The sequence below is a fragment of the Halyomorpha halys genome, unplaced genomic scaffold (assembly GCF_000696795.3).
Source record: "Halyomorpha halys isolate HHAL.00 unplaced genomic scaffold, Hhal_1.1 Scaffold700.1, whole genome shotgun sequence".
Lineage (NCBI taxonomy): Eukaryota > Metazoa > Arthropoda > Insecta > Hemiptera > Pentatomidae > Halyomorpha > Halyomorpha halys.
This window is the reverse complement of record NW_027116789.1, coordinates 21923-34866: the sequence shown is the minus strand read 5'-3', so window position 1 is coordinate 34866 and position 12944 is coordinate 21923. Positions and strand designations below refer to the sequence as shown.

The 12944-nt window shown below is 37.6% G+C and overlaps 1 protein-coding gene across 1 annotated transcript in view; it reads left to right on the top strand.

Moving 5' to 3' along the window:
• MAPk-Ak2 (MAP kinase-activated protein kinase 2) overlaps window positions 1-12944 on the top strand; it is a gene marked incomplete in the record, with an annotated part of 43387 nt that overhangs the window by 19924 nt on the left and 10519 nt on the right. The window contains 1 exon segment of the mRNA XM_067053476.1: window positions 12142-12352. Coding sequence (XP_066909577.1) covers window positions 12142-12352 — 211 coding nt within the window.

Sequence of the window (12944 nt, the reverse complement as noted above, 5' to 3'; positions counted from 1 at the left end):
ATATATATTATGTGAAAACAAAATATTTTATTCAAAGTATTGTCTAGACTTTTGCCCTATCTTTTCTGACAATGCTAAATACAATTTTTTCTTTTGAGGTAAATCAGTTATTGAGCCATTTTCTTAAGATATGAAGCTCTGCTCAACAAGTGTGTGTCATTTTCCCATCGATGCAAATAAGCAATATTTGGATGGACTCAAGGGAGTTAGTTACATGCAAAAGTAAGTTCCAATGAAATAACTCAGTCTCCTCCATGACTGGTTTTGCCATGTTTAGTGGTGCAATATCATGAAGCATAACCATTTTATGTTGCCTTATTTGTTATTCTTGTCGTTTTTAACTAAGCATTGACTTCCGCCTATAGTGATTTGGTCTTACAGTTTATATCTATGATTCATCTGGATTTACCCATGTTTTTTTAAGCCTAGGTTTCTTAAAATGTATCCATTTTTCATTGCCAGTAATAATGGATAAATGACTTTTTTTGTACCTGGCAACCAGCATTTCGTAAGTGGTATTCCTACTGTGTTTCATTCAGTTCATGTGGAACAGTTTTTTCCATTTCTGGGTTTTTCCCATGGCTTTCAAGTGTTTGGAGACAGTTTATGCTGTCACTTATAGTTGATCTGCAATTTGTTGTTGTGTTTGTGCATCATCCTTATTCAACAATGTTTTTGATTTGCTTTCTTCAAAATCTTTCAGTGGTCTTCCACTTTTTTCATTTTTCACATCAAAATTGTCGCATTCCCCCTTTTTTTACAACGTAAAATACTCTAATTTCTATAGAACATGCTCACTGTAAGCTTCTACAACCATTTAATGTGATTCTGGTGCAGTTTTCTTTCTTCAAATGGTTACAGAAAATCATTGCTGTCTGCAAATCATAGTTTTTTGGCACAAAATTCTAATGCTATTAAAAACAATGCTGCTATATAAAACTTGTATTGTTGTTTGTTAAAAATCCTTATCAGATATATAACCAAGAAAATGGAGTGCCAGTGTTGTGACTTAAAAGTGATTGTAATAAGTAAACACTAGGTTGATTAAGAAGAACCTTTTTATTATATATTGAAAAAACAAACTAATAGATATAACTTGAACACACACTAGATACATTGATGCACACAATTGAGGCTAGATCAGAACAACTGAGTAAAGGTAGAGCACTGTTATAATCCCTAAAGGGTAACCTATTTACATACATTACATTCTCCCCCACTTGAATAAAAACTAGTCCATTTGATAAAGGTCATAGTCTGATAGGTAACGTGGAGGTGCTCATTGTCTTGACGATCTGCGAACTGGAGGCGCTTCAGGCTGATTGGGCTCAAGAGGACCATATGCATAGGGCTCTTCCGTTTTGGAACTCCAAGTCTCCTAAGTAGGTAGAACGGCGGGGCAAATGTGACACTTTTCTTAGATGCCAGGGACGATAGTAGCTGATTGATGTGTCGCTTTAAACTATGCCCTAAATCCAATACGGCGATGTAGTGACATTTTCCTAGTTTCCTGGTGACGATTCCAAACTGACAAATATCCTGGTTACCTTGATGGACTCTCACCTGGACTCTCTCCCCCACTTGAATAGAACGAACCCGCAGAGCATCGTTGGAGGTCGAAACCAGACAGACTTTTATATTTGGATGAAGAGCATCCAGACGAATACAAATTCTTCTTTTCAAGTCGAGCTCAGCAGGAGACTGACCCCGATTTGGAGTAATGTTTCAGCATATAATGCATTTACTTCAGCATCTACTGCTATCGCTGGTGCGTTGTTAGGTAAGGTGACTGGAGCTCGGGACAAACAATCCACGTTTTCGTTGTCCTTTCCTTTCTTGCAACGAACCGTGTAGTCCAACCTGCTGAGGAAAGATGCGTATCTCAAAAGGCGAGCTGAAATCATTTGTGGCAGTGAATGATCCGAATGAAAAATGCGTGAAAGTGGCTCATTGTCTGTGACGAGGGTAAACTGTCGGCCAAATAGGTAGTTAAAAAATTGGGTTGTTGCATAGATGATAGCTAAAGCCTCTCTGTCGAGCTGGCTATAATAGGATTCAGACTGCGTTAGAGCTTGAGAGGCCCAGGTAGTCAATCTTTTCTTTGAAAAAGGAACATTTGCTTTTGTTTAGATGCAAATTGTTCTCTTTAAGGCGTTCTAAACATGCCATTAAGTTCCTGATGCATTCATAGAGATTTGCTCTGTGGTAGGATGATGTCATCAAAGTAGGCTTCAACATTCGGAAGACCATGCAGGATCTGAGAAAGGATTCGGTTGAACTCGGAAGGGGCTGTTTTAATACCAAAGCTAAGACGGTTCATCCTGTAAGTGCCTTTGTGTGTCGAAATGGTTTGAATCTTACTCCCTTCTTCATCTACTTTAAGGTGCAGATAGGCCTTGTGCAGGTCTAACTTACAAAAATATTTTGATCCTCTGAGAGCAAGACCTCATCAATGCGATGGATTGGATGGTTAGCTGTAACCAGTTTTGAATTGACGCCACACTTGTAGTCAACACAAAGCCTAACTCTGCCATCAGGTTTTGCAATGACAACCAAGCTTGAGGCGACTGGACTGATAACGCCTTGAGCCTATAGTAATGTCAATTCTTTTTCGACTCGCTCTCTGAGTGAAAAAGGTATGTCTCGTTCCCGTATGAACGCAGGTTTTACCCCCTCTCTGAGTTGTAGCTTAACTTCTACATTAGGAATACACCCAACTCTTGGTTCAAAAAAAGACGAATATTTATGAAAAATGTCTTCGAGGGGCGTCACTGAGTTAATTTGAAGTAACATGCGAGATGAATGCTGTTCCCTGTCTATTTCATTAAGGCTAATTCCAAGACCACGAATCCAAACTCGCCCAAGTAAAGGCCTGCTGGTACTACATACAACTCAGCATCTATCGTTCTGTTCTTGTAGGTGACCGTAAGCGTGACTTTTCCCATAGGTTTGATAATGTGGTCTGAGTAAGAGCGGAATGAGACTGTGGTTGGCTCCAACGGAGTATTGAGACTAAGTTTTCTGAAGGCTGGCTCAGAGATTAGGGAAAACTGAGCACCAGAGTCGACTTCGAATGTTTGTGGTTTGCTGTTTAGTTTAACAGTCACAAACTATTTGTCTCGATCAGATCCTAAGTTGAATGAATCTTCTGAATTTTGAATTCTTCCGATGCCGTACTCTGTATCTGATAGACTTTCTTCTTCTTCCGGGCAGTGCTGAGTAGACTAGGTCTTGGTTTTCGATTTCTGTAGCAGTGTGGTAATGCATACTTTTGATAAGTGGCAAATTTTGTGGCAAAATCTGCATTTCAAAGAATTTCGATCTGTTTGGCATTCATGCGATATGATTCGCACGACCACACTTAAGACACAGTCCGTCAATACCTAAAGCTTTGTAGTCGACTTGATTGCGATTTTTTTGTGATTGAGAACATTGATATTGACCAAGACAACTGCTGCCATCCGATCTAAAGTGTGCGCGACCGCGACTATAATTGTTTCCTTCTTGCTTATTAGGTTTGAATACTTTGAATGCCTCGACTGGGGGCTCCGAGAATTTTCCAGTTGATTGTTCTAGTTGGCCTGATTCATAGCGGGAGGCTTCTAGGGCTGTTGCCTTCATGACGATAGCATCAAAATCCTTAAGCGATGCATCCTGTAGCAGCTGTTCTTGTATCCAGCCGTCCTTGAGACCTCAGATAAATTGTGCTCGGAGAAAAGTGTCTGTGATGGAAATTTTCTTCTTACAGGAACATATGGTATAAAAATTGCAGTCCTTCAAATTCCCCTTTAGTGCTGCAACATAATCTGAAATTGACTGATCAACTTGTTGAGTGAGACAGAGGAAATAATGTTGTGAAACCACTGTTGAAACTCTAGGAGCTAGCATCTGCTCAAAATGGCTCACAAGCGGAACGAAATCGATGTCCCTGATAGGCTGATCAGGTCCCAACAGTGCAGCTAAATTATTATAGTGATCTTTTCCTAAACAGTGCAAGACCCCACATGTGTACTACTATACTTGTATAGCTGCTATGCCCCACCAAACACCACAACTGAGGAATTCCAAGGACTCATAGATCATATAGTCCAAGATGACAGAGGGCGAAGACATGTAGTTATTACCGGAGATTTTAATGCCTGGGTGATGGAGTGGGGTAATCAGTGGACTAACCGATGAGGAGAAATCCTGCTAGAAGCCTTCGCGCAGATAGAGGATCTGGTTTTGGCAACTGGGTTGGAGCCTACGTTCATGAGAGGAGGAAGGAGTTCGGTAATTTACCTCACGTTCGTTAGTGACAACCTCCTGCCAACTGCTAGTTGGCAGATCAGTGAAGTTTACACACACAGTGATCACCAGACTATCCTGACCACAATATGGAACCGTGTATCAAGGGTCATTAGGCGTGAGAGGTTTGCGGTTTGCTGGAAAACTAGGACGTTTGACAGGTAATCATTCCAAATCATGATGGAGGTCCAGTGTAATTTGTCAGGCACTGCAGAGGACAAGGCTCGACAGGTAATGGGCCTGGTCTACAATGTATATAATGCGGCTTTGATTCGTTCCAATGTAGGTAATGGTAGACTTCCGGTTTATTGGTGGAACGATCTAATCACTGACCACCGTACGCAATGCTATGCAGCGAGGAGATACCAGTGAGCGAGAGGCAGCCCGCTGTTTCAGCAATTCCAGGAGGAATAAAAGGATCAGAGGCAAGAACTCCGGCAAGCTATCAAATTGAGTAAGAATGCTGGTACGATGCTGGAAAGAGCTTTGTGATGAAGTGGATAAGGACCTGTGGGGTAGACCCTACCGCACAGTGATGAAGAAACTGAAAACCAGCGCCATGAACTCGCCCATTTGCCTGGTGACAGTGCAGAGGATCATTACTACTCTGTTTCCTGAACAAGAGGAATAAAGGCAGATAGTCATTGTCCCCATTTGATGTGCCAGCAGTAACGACAGAAGAACTCAGTGACATCTGCCGTAGCCTCCAGATGGGAAAGACCCCTGGCCTAGACGGTATTCTGAATATAGCACTGAAGGAGGCATTGGAAACCAGATCAGATCTCTTTCTGGATGTCTTTAGTTCCTGCTTGTGTGAGGAGTCCTTTCCCTCACCATGGAAAAGGCAATGCCTGGTTCTGATCCCAAAGAGCAAAGGAAGGCCATCAGAACCTTCAGCCTATCGACCGATTTGCCTGCTGGATACAGCTGGGAAAGCTCTAGAGAAGGTCATTGCAAATAGGCTACAAGAGTTCACAGAAGGAGTGACAAGCCTCTCCAGGAATCAATTCGGCTTCTGGAAAGCGAGATCCACGGTAGACGCTATCACATTGGTGGTGGAAAAGGCCAGGAAGGCTATAGCAGGGAATAGATGGAGAAGAGGTGCAAAATTCTATTGTGCTATTGTCACAATGGATGTAAAGAATGCTTTTAACACAACAAGATAGAGCTGCACCCTGGATGCCCTGCTGATAATGAACATCCCTGAATACCTCAGGAGTTCTGACTACTTCAAGAACAAGACCTTAATATGTTCAACAGAGGATGGCTCGAGAAGTTTAAGGTGACGTGGTGTACCCCAGTGTTCGGTGCTTGGACCTCTGTTGTGGAATGCCATGTACAACGGAGTCCTTAGGCTTAGTCTACCAGAGGGCTTCGCTGATGTTATCACGGTGCTTGTCAAACCAAAGTATAAAGAAGAGCTCATACTAAAGGCCAACCATTATGTGGCTTTGGTTCAAGATTGGCTAGAATATGTAGGGCTGCAACTAGCAAACAGTGTCTTTCTGTCTACTAAGAAACCCTTCTCATCAGTAGCAGGAAAATGAGGGAAACTATCACCTCGAGAGCTGGTAGGCAAGAGATCCAGTCCAAGCCTTCTTTGACTTATCTGGGGGTAAGGATCGATGATAGACTCCGGGCAGAGAGCATATTCAGCGGGTGAGTGATAAAGAGGCTAGAGTCACCACCACACTTGTCACGTTTAATGCCCAACATAGGTGGACCCAGGAACAGCCGTAGGCTGTTGATATCCAGTGTGATCCCATCCATTCTGCTCTACACAGCTGCAATATGGAAGGATGCGTTGGGTGCTGAAGCCTACAGAGGACCAATGGTGTCGGTGTATTATAGGTGTGCACTAAGATCAGTGTGTTTCGTAGTCTCATGCAAAGCGGCTTGCGTGGTGGCCAGGATGCCATCGATTGAGCTGATCGCCGATGAAAGGAGCCGATCTTATAATAGTGTTGACTATATTCCCAAGGAAGTATTAAGAAAGGAGACTATAAGAAAATGGCAACGTCGCTGGGAAATGGGATTCAGTAGAAGGGGGACGCACAGGCTGGTGCCCAACATCGAGACCTTGGTGAATAGGAACCACGGGGAAGTAGGCTATTATATCACTCAGTTTATCACAGGGCATGGTTGCTTCCGAGCCTACCAGTATAGGTTTAAGCTCTATGACAATGGAGAATGTCCATTGTGCCCAGGAATGGAAGAGAGTGCAAAACACATTTACTTCTTCTGTCCCCACTTTCATGAAGAAAGGTGTGAGCTCTGACGCGTTTGCGGCTCAGACCCGACAGCAGATAATATTGTCAACATTATGCTGCTTAACCAGAATTATTGGTTGGCACGCCAATGATTCGCTGCACAGGTGATGCAAAAGTTAAGAAAGGAGGAGAAAGATTGGCAAACGAGGAGATAGCCTAAAACAATGAGGCAGCACTCAGCCACTCACCCCCATGATGTAATGCCTAACGACGGTCCCGTGGAGGATGAGAAACAGGTGTAGGGAGGTTGGTTTTAGTGGGTAAAAATCCTATTATTATTATTTGGCTTAGATCTATTATTTTTGGAGGTACCTTTACATAAAGTTTAAGGTTGAAAATATCTAAAATAATGTATTTATGTAATATTATATTAAATTCCAGGGTCCAGTACCATACAATAGTAATTCCAACCGTCAGTGCTTAATGTTTCAAAACTTTTACATGTTCCATTTAAGCATTTGTATACTTCTAAATTTTTGAAAGAAATATGTTTTAGTTTTGTTTGTTATAGTAAGTTTTGGTTACATTTTACACATTTTTAGCTGGTGATCCAATCTGTTGACAATTCTTATATTTATTTGATATATTGCTTTTCCATTTATGCTGTGAACTGTCTCTCCATAGGAAGATGAATAGATGTAAAAACTAATACTCCTATTCTGGTGTTAATAAAACTAACAAATCCTCAGAGGCAGGGAGAATGGTATATAAATTGAAATATTCCTACAAACTGAAATGAATTGAAATATTGCTGGTTATAATAAAAACAAGGGTTTACTGCACAATACAGCTAACAAATGAAATGCAAATTAAAACTTATTACAAATCAATTAAAGACAAAAACATACAAATTTTACTTATAACATTACAATCTCCAGGAATGCTGTCTTGATTACCTTGTTCACTATGGAAAATTCAAGGAACAAAAATAGCTGTGGTAATTGGAAAGGGAGAAACATATGAACTCACGTATATATGGCAGTTAATGCTGGAATAATGAAGTGTGGTTAGAAAATATAAAAATAAAACTAAGATGAAAATAATGAAAGCACTACATACTTAACAAAACTGGGGAATTTAAGATGAATGACAGTAATAAACATTTTATAAATTTAGAATGAAAACCAACAATAGAATTGAACTAAAACTGAGCGAGATAAAGTATTCATTAGGTGACAATAATATGCACTGGTCGAGAGACTATAAAGGAGTGAATTTACTCAAAAACAGCAGAACAATAAGTGTCATTTAGAGTATGGGCAAACAACTAAAGTGGGAAACATTTATATAAAAACCCATGAACATGCTTGGCAACAAAATAATTGATTAACACAGAGATTCGCTGCCCTGCAACAAATTTCATTTGTAAATTTGGAAACTTTTATTACTGAAAGCCTTTTTATTTAAAATTAGTTGTTTTAGTTATAAGGTTTTTCAAGATTATGATATTTGTTTGGTGGATCTCATTTTCTTCATTACACTGGTCAATAAAATTAATGCATCACCTTAAAATATGTTTGTTCAAGCTATTTATAATATTCCAGTTTATCTCTGGATATAATATTAACAAATTAATATTATTAGCAAAAGCTTTTTGTATAGAAAATATTATGTGATATTTACTTTAAAATTTCGAAATAATAATAATTATAAAATTCACAATAAGAATGAACACTAGAATTTTAATTAAAATTAATTTAATAGCTAGGTTTTTAGATAAAATTCTTTTACTATTTTAGCGATTTATTCTGTGTTATGTTGTGCAGCCTGGAGTGGTTGATTTATGTAGATTTTTAGAATTTAACTCAAATTTGTTACCTGAGTTGATAAAAGTGATTACCTGTAATTTATTCAATTTAATTTTTTAATAAACAACATAGATGCCTAAATATAATTGTGCTTTTGAAAAAATTGAGTTATATTACTAGGCAAAGTAAATCTTATTTAAAACAAATTTCAAGAATTTAAACCATGTTCTGTTTTAAGATAACAGTGTATAATGTAGTTGATTTCATATGAATCAATAATAATTTACTGAATCTTATTTTTTTCCCTCTTACGTTTCTTTCTTTTTTTTAGCAGCGAGCACTTTAAACTGTTATCTTAACTGTTATAACTATTATTAGTATTAACCATTGATAAAGCATTCATTTTTTATTATAAGCTTTTCTATGAATTTTCACTGGTTTAAAGATATTCTTTTCTTTAAGTAAAATTAAACCTCAAAATAAATCTAAATCTCAATTACATTTATGTTTTGTTCTTATTTGCTATTCATGTTCCAATTTTTGTGAATGAATAAACTTAAGATTGATTAATATTTATGTAATTACTTTTGATAATTATTTATTCTTATTAATTCCTCATTCTGTCTGCACATTTCAACTAATAGAAATTATCCTGTCTTCTTTTATATTAATTTAGATTGTGTTTTATAAAATTATGTAGTTTCTTAAATCCAGTATATATTTTATCTGATTTGGTACATCATTCTTGTTCCTAAATTTTACTTTTTCAATTAAAAATTCTTATAAAAAAAAGTTGGCTCACTATTATTTTGGAAGATCTTTTACTTAACTGATATTAATACTAGAACATGGTGGGATGGGATGATTGCAAGAATTAAGCCCACCCTATAAATCTTAATTATCCAAGATACAAGAATACATCCAAGTGAGGTTGTCACTTACCTATATATAAGATTTGGAAGAAGATTTAATTATGAGTTCTCATTTGGACTACCCAGAAAATAGAGTGCCTCTAGTTCTGAACAGCCTCAGGCGTGTGGGTGAAGTGCTTTCTGGGGCCTCAGATACTCAGCTACAATGATCATATATATGGAAGTGGTTTTGAAAAGCATGTATGTTGTTGATGATTCAGTATTAGCCTCTGCTAGGTGTCATTGGAGTGTGTCTCATGAAGTGGTGTTGGTTTTAGCAGGAAAGATTCCTCTTGATCTCCTCCTATGAGGAGGTTGTTTAAAAAAAAAATACACGAAAGAAGGCTCAACAGATCTGTGTGTCTCAAATTCTGTGTGAGAATTGGAGGGAATCACAGAAAATGGAAAACCATTGTCCAAGGAGAAACAATGAAAGAGTGGAACCGGCAGGGAGTGGCGATCCCAAATGGATCTACCTTGAGGAAGTACTTTCCCACTGTCCCATTTAGTTATGAAGCAAAGTACCTACTTGGAGGTATACTAGGATCTCCTCCTAGACCACTGGATCTCTGAATTCGTAAAGGGGCATAGGGGCTTTCGATCCAAGCTTCATCGCCATGGGATGGACTTTGTTCTCCTACAAATTGCAGCTACAAAGTTTCAAGACTTGTCTCAGAACCAAAAAGGTATGGAACATTTTTGTACAGCAAAGTTTCTTTTTTTATTACCCCTTGCCTGCTTATTTCTGATATAAGGGGCAACAAGAGGAGTATCTACAGGTTACCAGTCTGTTCTAACCATGATGGGAGGGTCAAGTTTTCATTCCATGGTTCTACCACAAAATAAAAGTCAACCCCCCACTCCCAGGCTGGATTCGAACCAGTACTGCTGCAGTAATGAGATTGTTAAGGCAGACGTCTTTCCAGTTCTCTTAATTTTTAAGTGTAAAACCCTATCGTCTTTGATCTCCGGGTAGATGTAGTCGCTGAAGTTTTGGCCAGTGAATTCAACAAAGTTCAACATGGCACTACAGCCACAGCCACCCCATAGCCCTGACCTAGCTCCCAATAACTTTTTTTGTTTTTCTAAATTAAGAACCTTCACTTTCATACCTGAAAGTGAAGGATTAAATATGATTCCAACAACTGCTTCAACAAGGTTTCTTAAAAGCCATACTCACAAACATTTCCAGGAATCCTATGAACAATGGGAAAAAACAAAAATATTTAATAAATTTTTGGTTCTGACAGTTTTGAAACTTTGTGAATACAACTTTTATGCCCTTATATCAGTCTGTCCGAAACTGCTGAGCCCATAATTATGGTCTGCACCTCCTTAGAGGCACGGATGAAAACAGGACTCTTATATCCTCACAGAGAATGATTTCCTTTATCTGGTCACTAAACGAAATGTCCTGTATTACAAAGCTTGTATATGGGTGAGAATGTTTGGTGGGCCCAACCTTCTTCAACCTAGGGTGAAGAGAACTGGCTCGTGGAAAGCAACTTGGCAGAGGAGACCCAGAAGAAGAACTATATATGATAAAGAATAGAGAAGACAGAGAAGTACAATTCTAAAATAGATTGGTACAACTTATTTATAAAATTGTAAATAGGTATATTTTTGCCTATTCAATATCACACATATATGTGTAACAAACTGTTGTGAATGCCTGTATTACCCACAAGATTGGGTAGAGTAGGAATAAATAAATAAATAAAAGTAGTAAACTTCTTTAAGCCTACATAGAAACATTGATTTCAATAAGAACAATAATAATAAAGTATAAGATATTATTTTAAGAGTTATTATACATGCTATTATTTTGTGTACAATGGTGGCTACAGGACCTGGAACAGCATTCACTGTTTGAGAAACAGTGGAAATGGGTTGGGCTTAAATTTCATAATGTCGATCACTCTACCTATCTAGGATCAGTTATAAGTTGTGGAAATATAAACAGGAGATTTATGATTTTTTACAATTTTATGGAGACACATCAGGCTTGAAAGACGTGTTTTGGAGTGGACACATTACCAGAATGCCAGAAGATGACATTCCAAAAAAGGTACTGGATAAAAGGCCCTACCAGACAGGTGGAAGAAGCAGGTCACAGATGAGGATGGTGTCTGGGATGCCCAAGATTTGCCTAACAAACACAAGTGTGTGTGATGTCACAAAATATGGTTATCTGGGAAGTCTTATTGAGAAGGCCAAGGACCTCACCACATCGGTCTGTAAAGTCAAGGAGTTAGATAGCCATGAGTGTAATACCTTAACTCTACCCTAATTGTACTGTGACATTCTCTGAACACCATAATACAATCGACAATTTCACTTAATGGTATAAAGCCACAACTAGGAAATAGATAGTAACTTTATCAACAACTTACTTCAGACCAATGCTCTTGTAAACAAATTGGAACCCTCATCTTAAAAATAAATTGGCAAGGTTGTTTCTCAAAGAATAGTCTATACCATCTCCATTACATTGCTTATAATACACTAAGCTCATCAAGGAGTTCTCAAGAAAGGGTCTACTGGATGATGGAACAAATATTTTTGTAAAAGTGAAGAGAATCCCTGAATTCAGTACCTAGGAAAACTGCTCTACAAAAGAAAAACTATGAAACTTTAATAGCCATAAGTACTGAAATGTTAGACTATGTATTTGGACTGATATTGGACATCCTTTGTTATATGATATACTATTTGTCTCTTTATTGATTGTGAATTCCAAATTGGAGTTGTTTTGTTATCTTTTGGTTTTAGAACAATCAATCCATGGTAATTAACCAAACCATAAAAAATCGTCAGTATAAATCAATGATTGCAGTTTTTGATTTTAGGACTAAGCTACTGATAGATGAAAGACCAATACATTATTATGCAGTTAAAATTTTATCTTATTTTCTTTTTTTTTAGGTTATGTGGTTATCCACCATTTTTTAGTAATCATGGACAGGCTATTTCACCAGGAATGAAGAAAAGGATCAGAACTGGACAATTCGACTTTCCAAAACCTGAATGGAATAACGTATCCAAAGAAGCAAAGGACTTGATACGTAAAATGCTATGTGTAGACCCTGCTTCACGTCTTAATATAAATGAAGTCATGTCAAACACGTGGATTGCTGTATGTATTTTTAAAATAAATTTTACTGAAACTACTATGTTATAATTTTGAAAGTAAAGTTAATTATGAATGTTTATTTTTTTAATGTTTGGAAATTCATTATTTAACATCTATTCATCAAAGGGAATCTATGAAGTATAAATGTGCTGTAAACTTCTATATAACACTCGTGGTTATTAAACTTTTTCCTCAGTCCTGGTCCTTTTGTGTTTTCACACTGCAATTTGATTTGTTATAACTAGAGACCGGATTTTGATATGGTCAAAGTCCAAAGTGTGCAAACAGTCTCAATTGAATTGCCTTGTCTTTCTGATGTCCGCACCTACTCAAACAATTTTTTTTTTCGAGATTTGGTGCTGAAGTAACTGGTTACTCTAAGATTATTCTTGGTATTTGACTTTGTAATTCACCATTTTATCTCATAATGGCAGGATTAATTATACATGGATTCAATTTACAAAATTATTTTTTAAAAAATTATAATAATTTTTAAATTATTGTAGAACTTTTTTTTTAATTGACCCGTAAATAACTTTGTGAAAGTTCCACTCTCAATATATTTGTTACCCTGTATCAACATTTGATAAGTCTT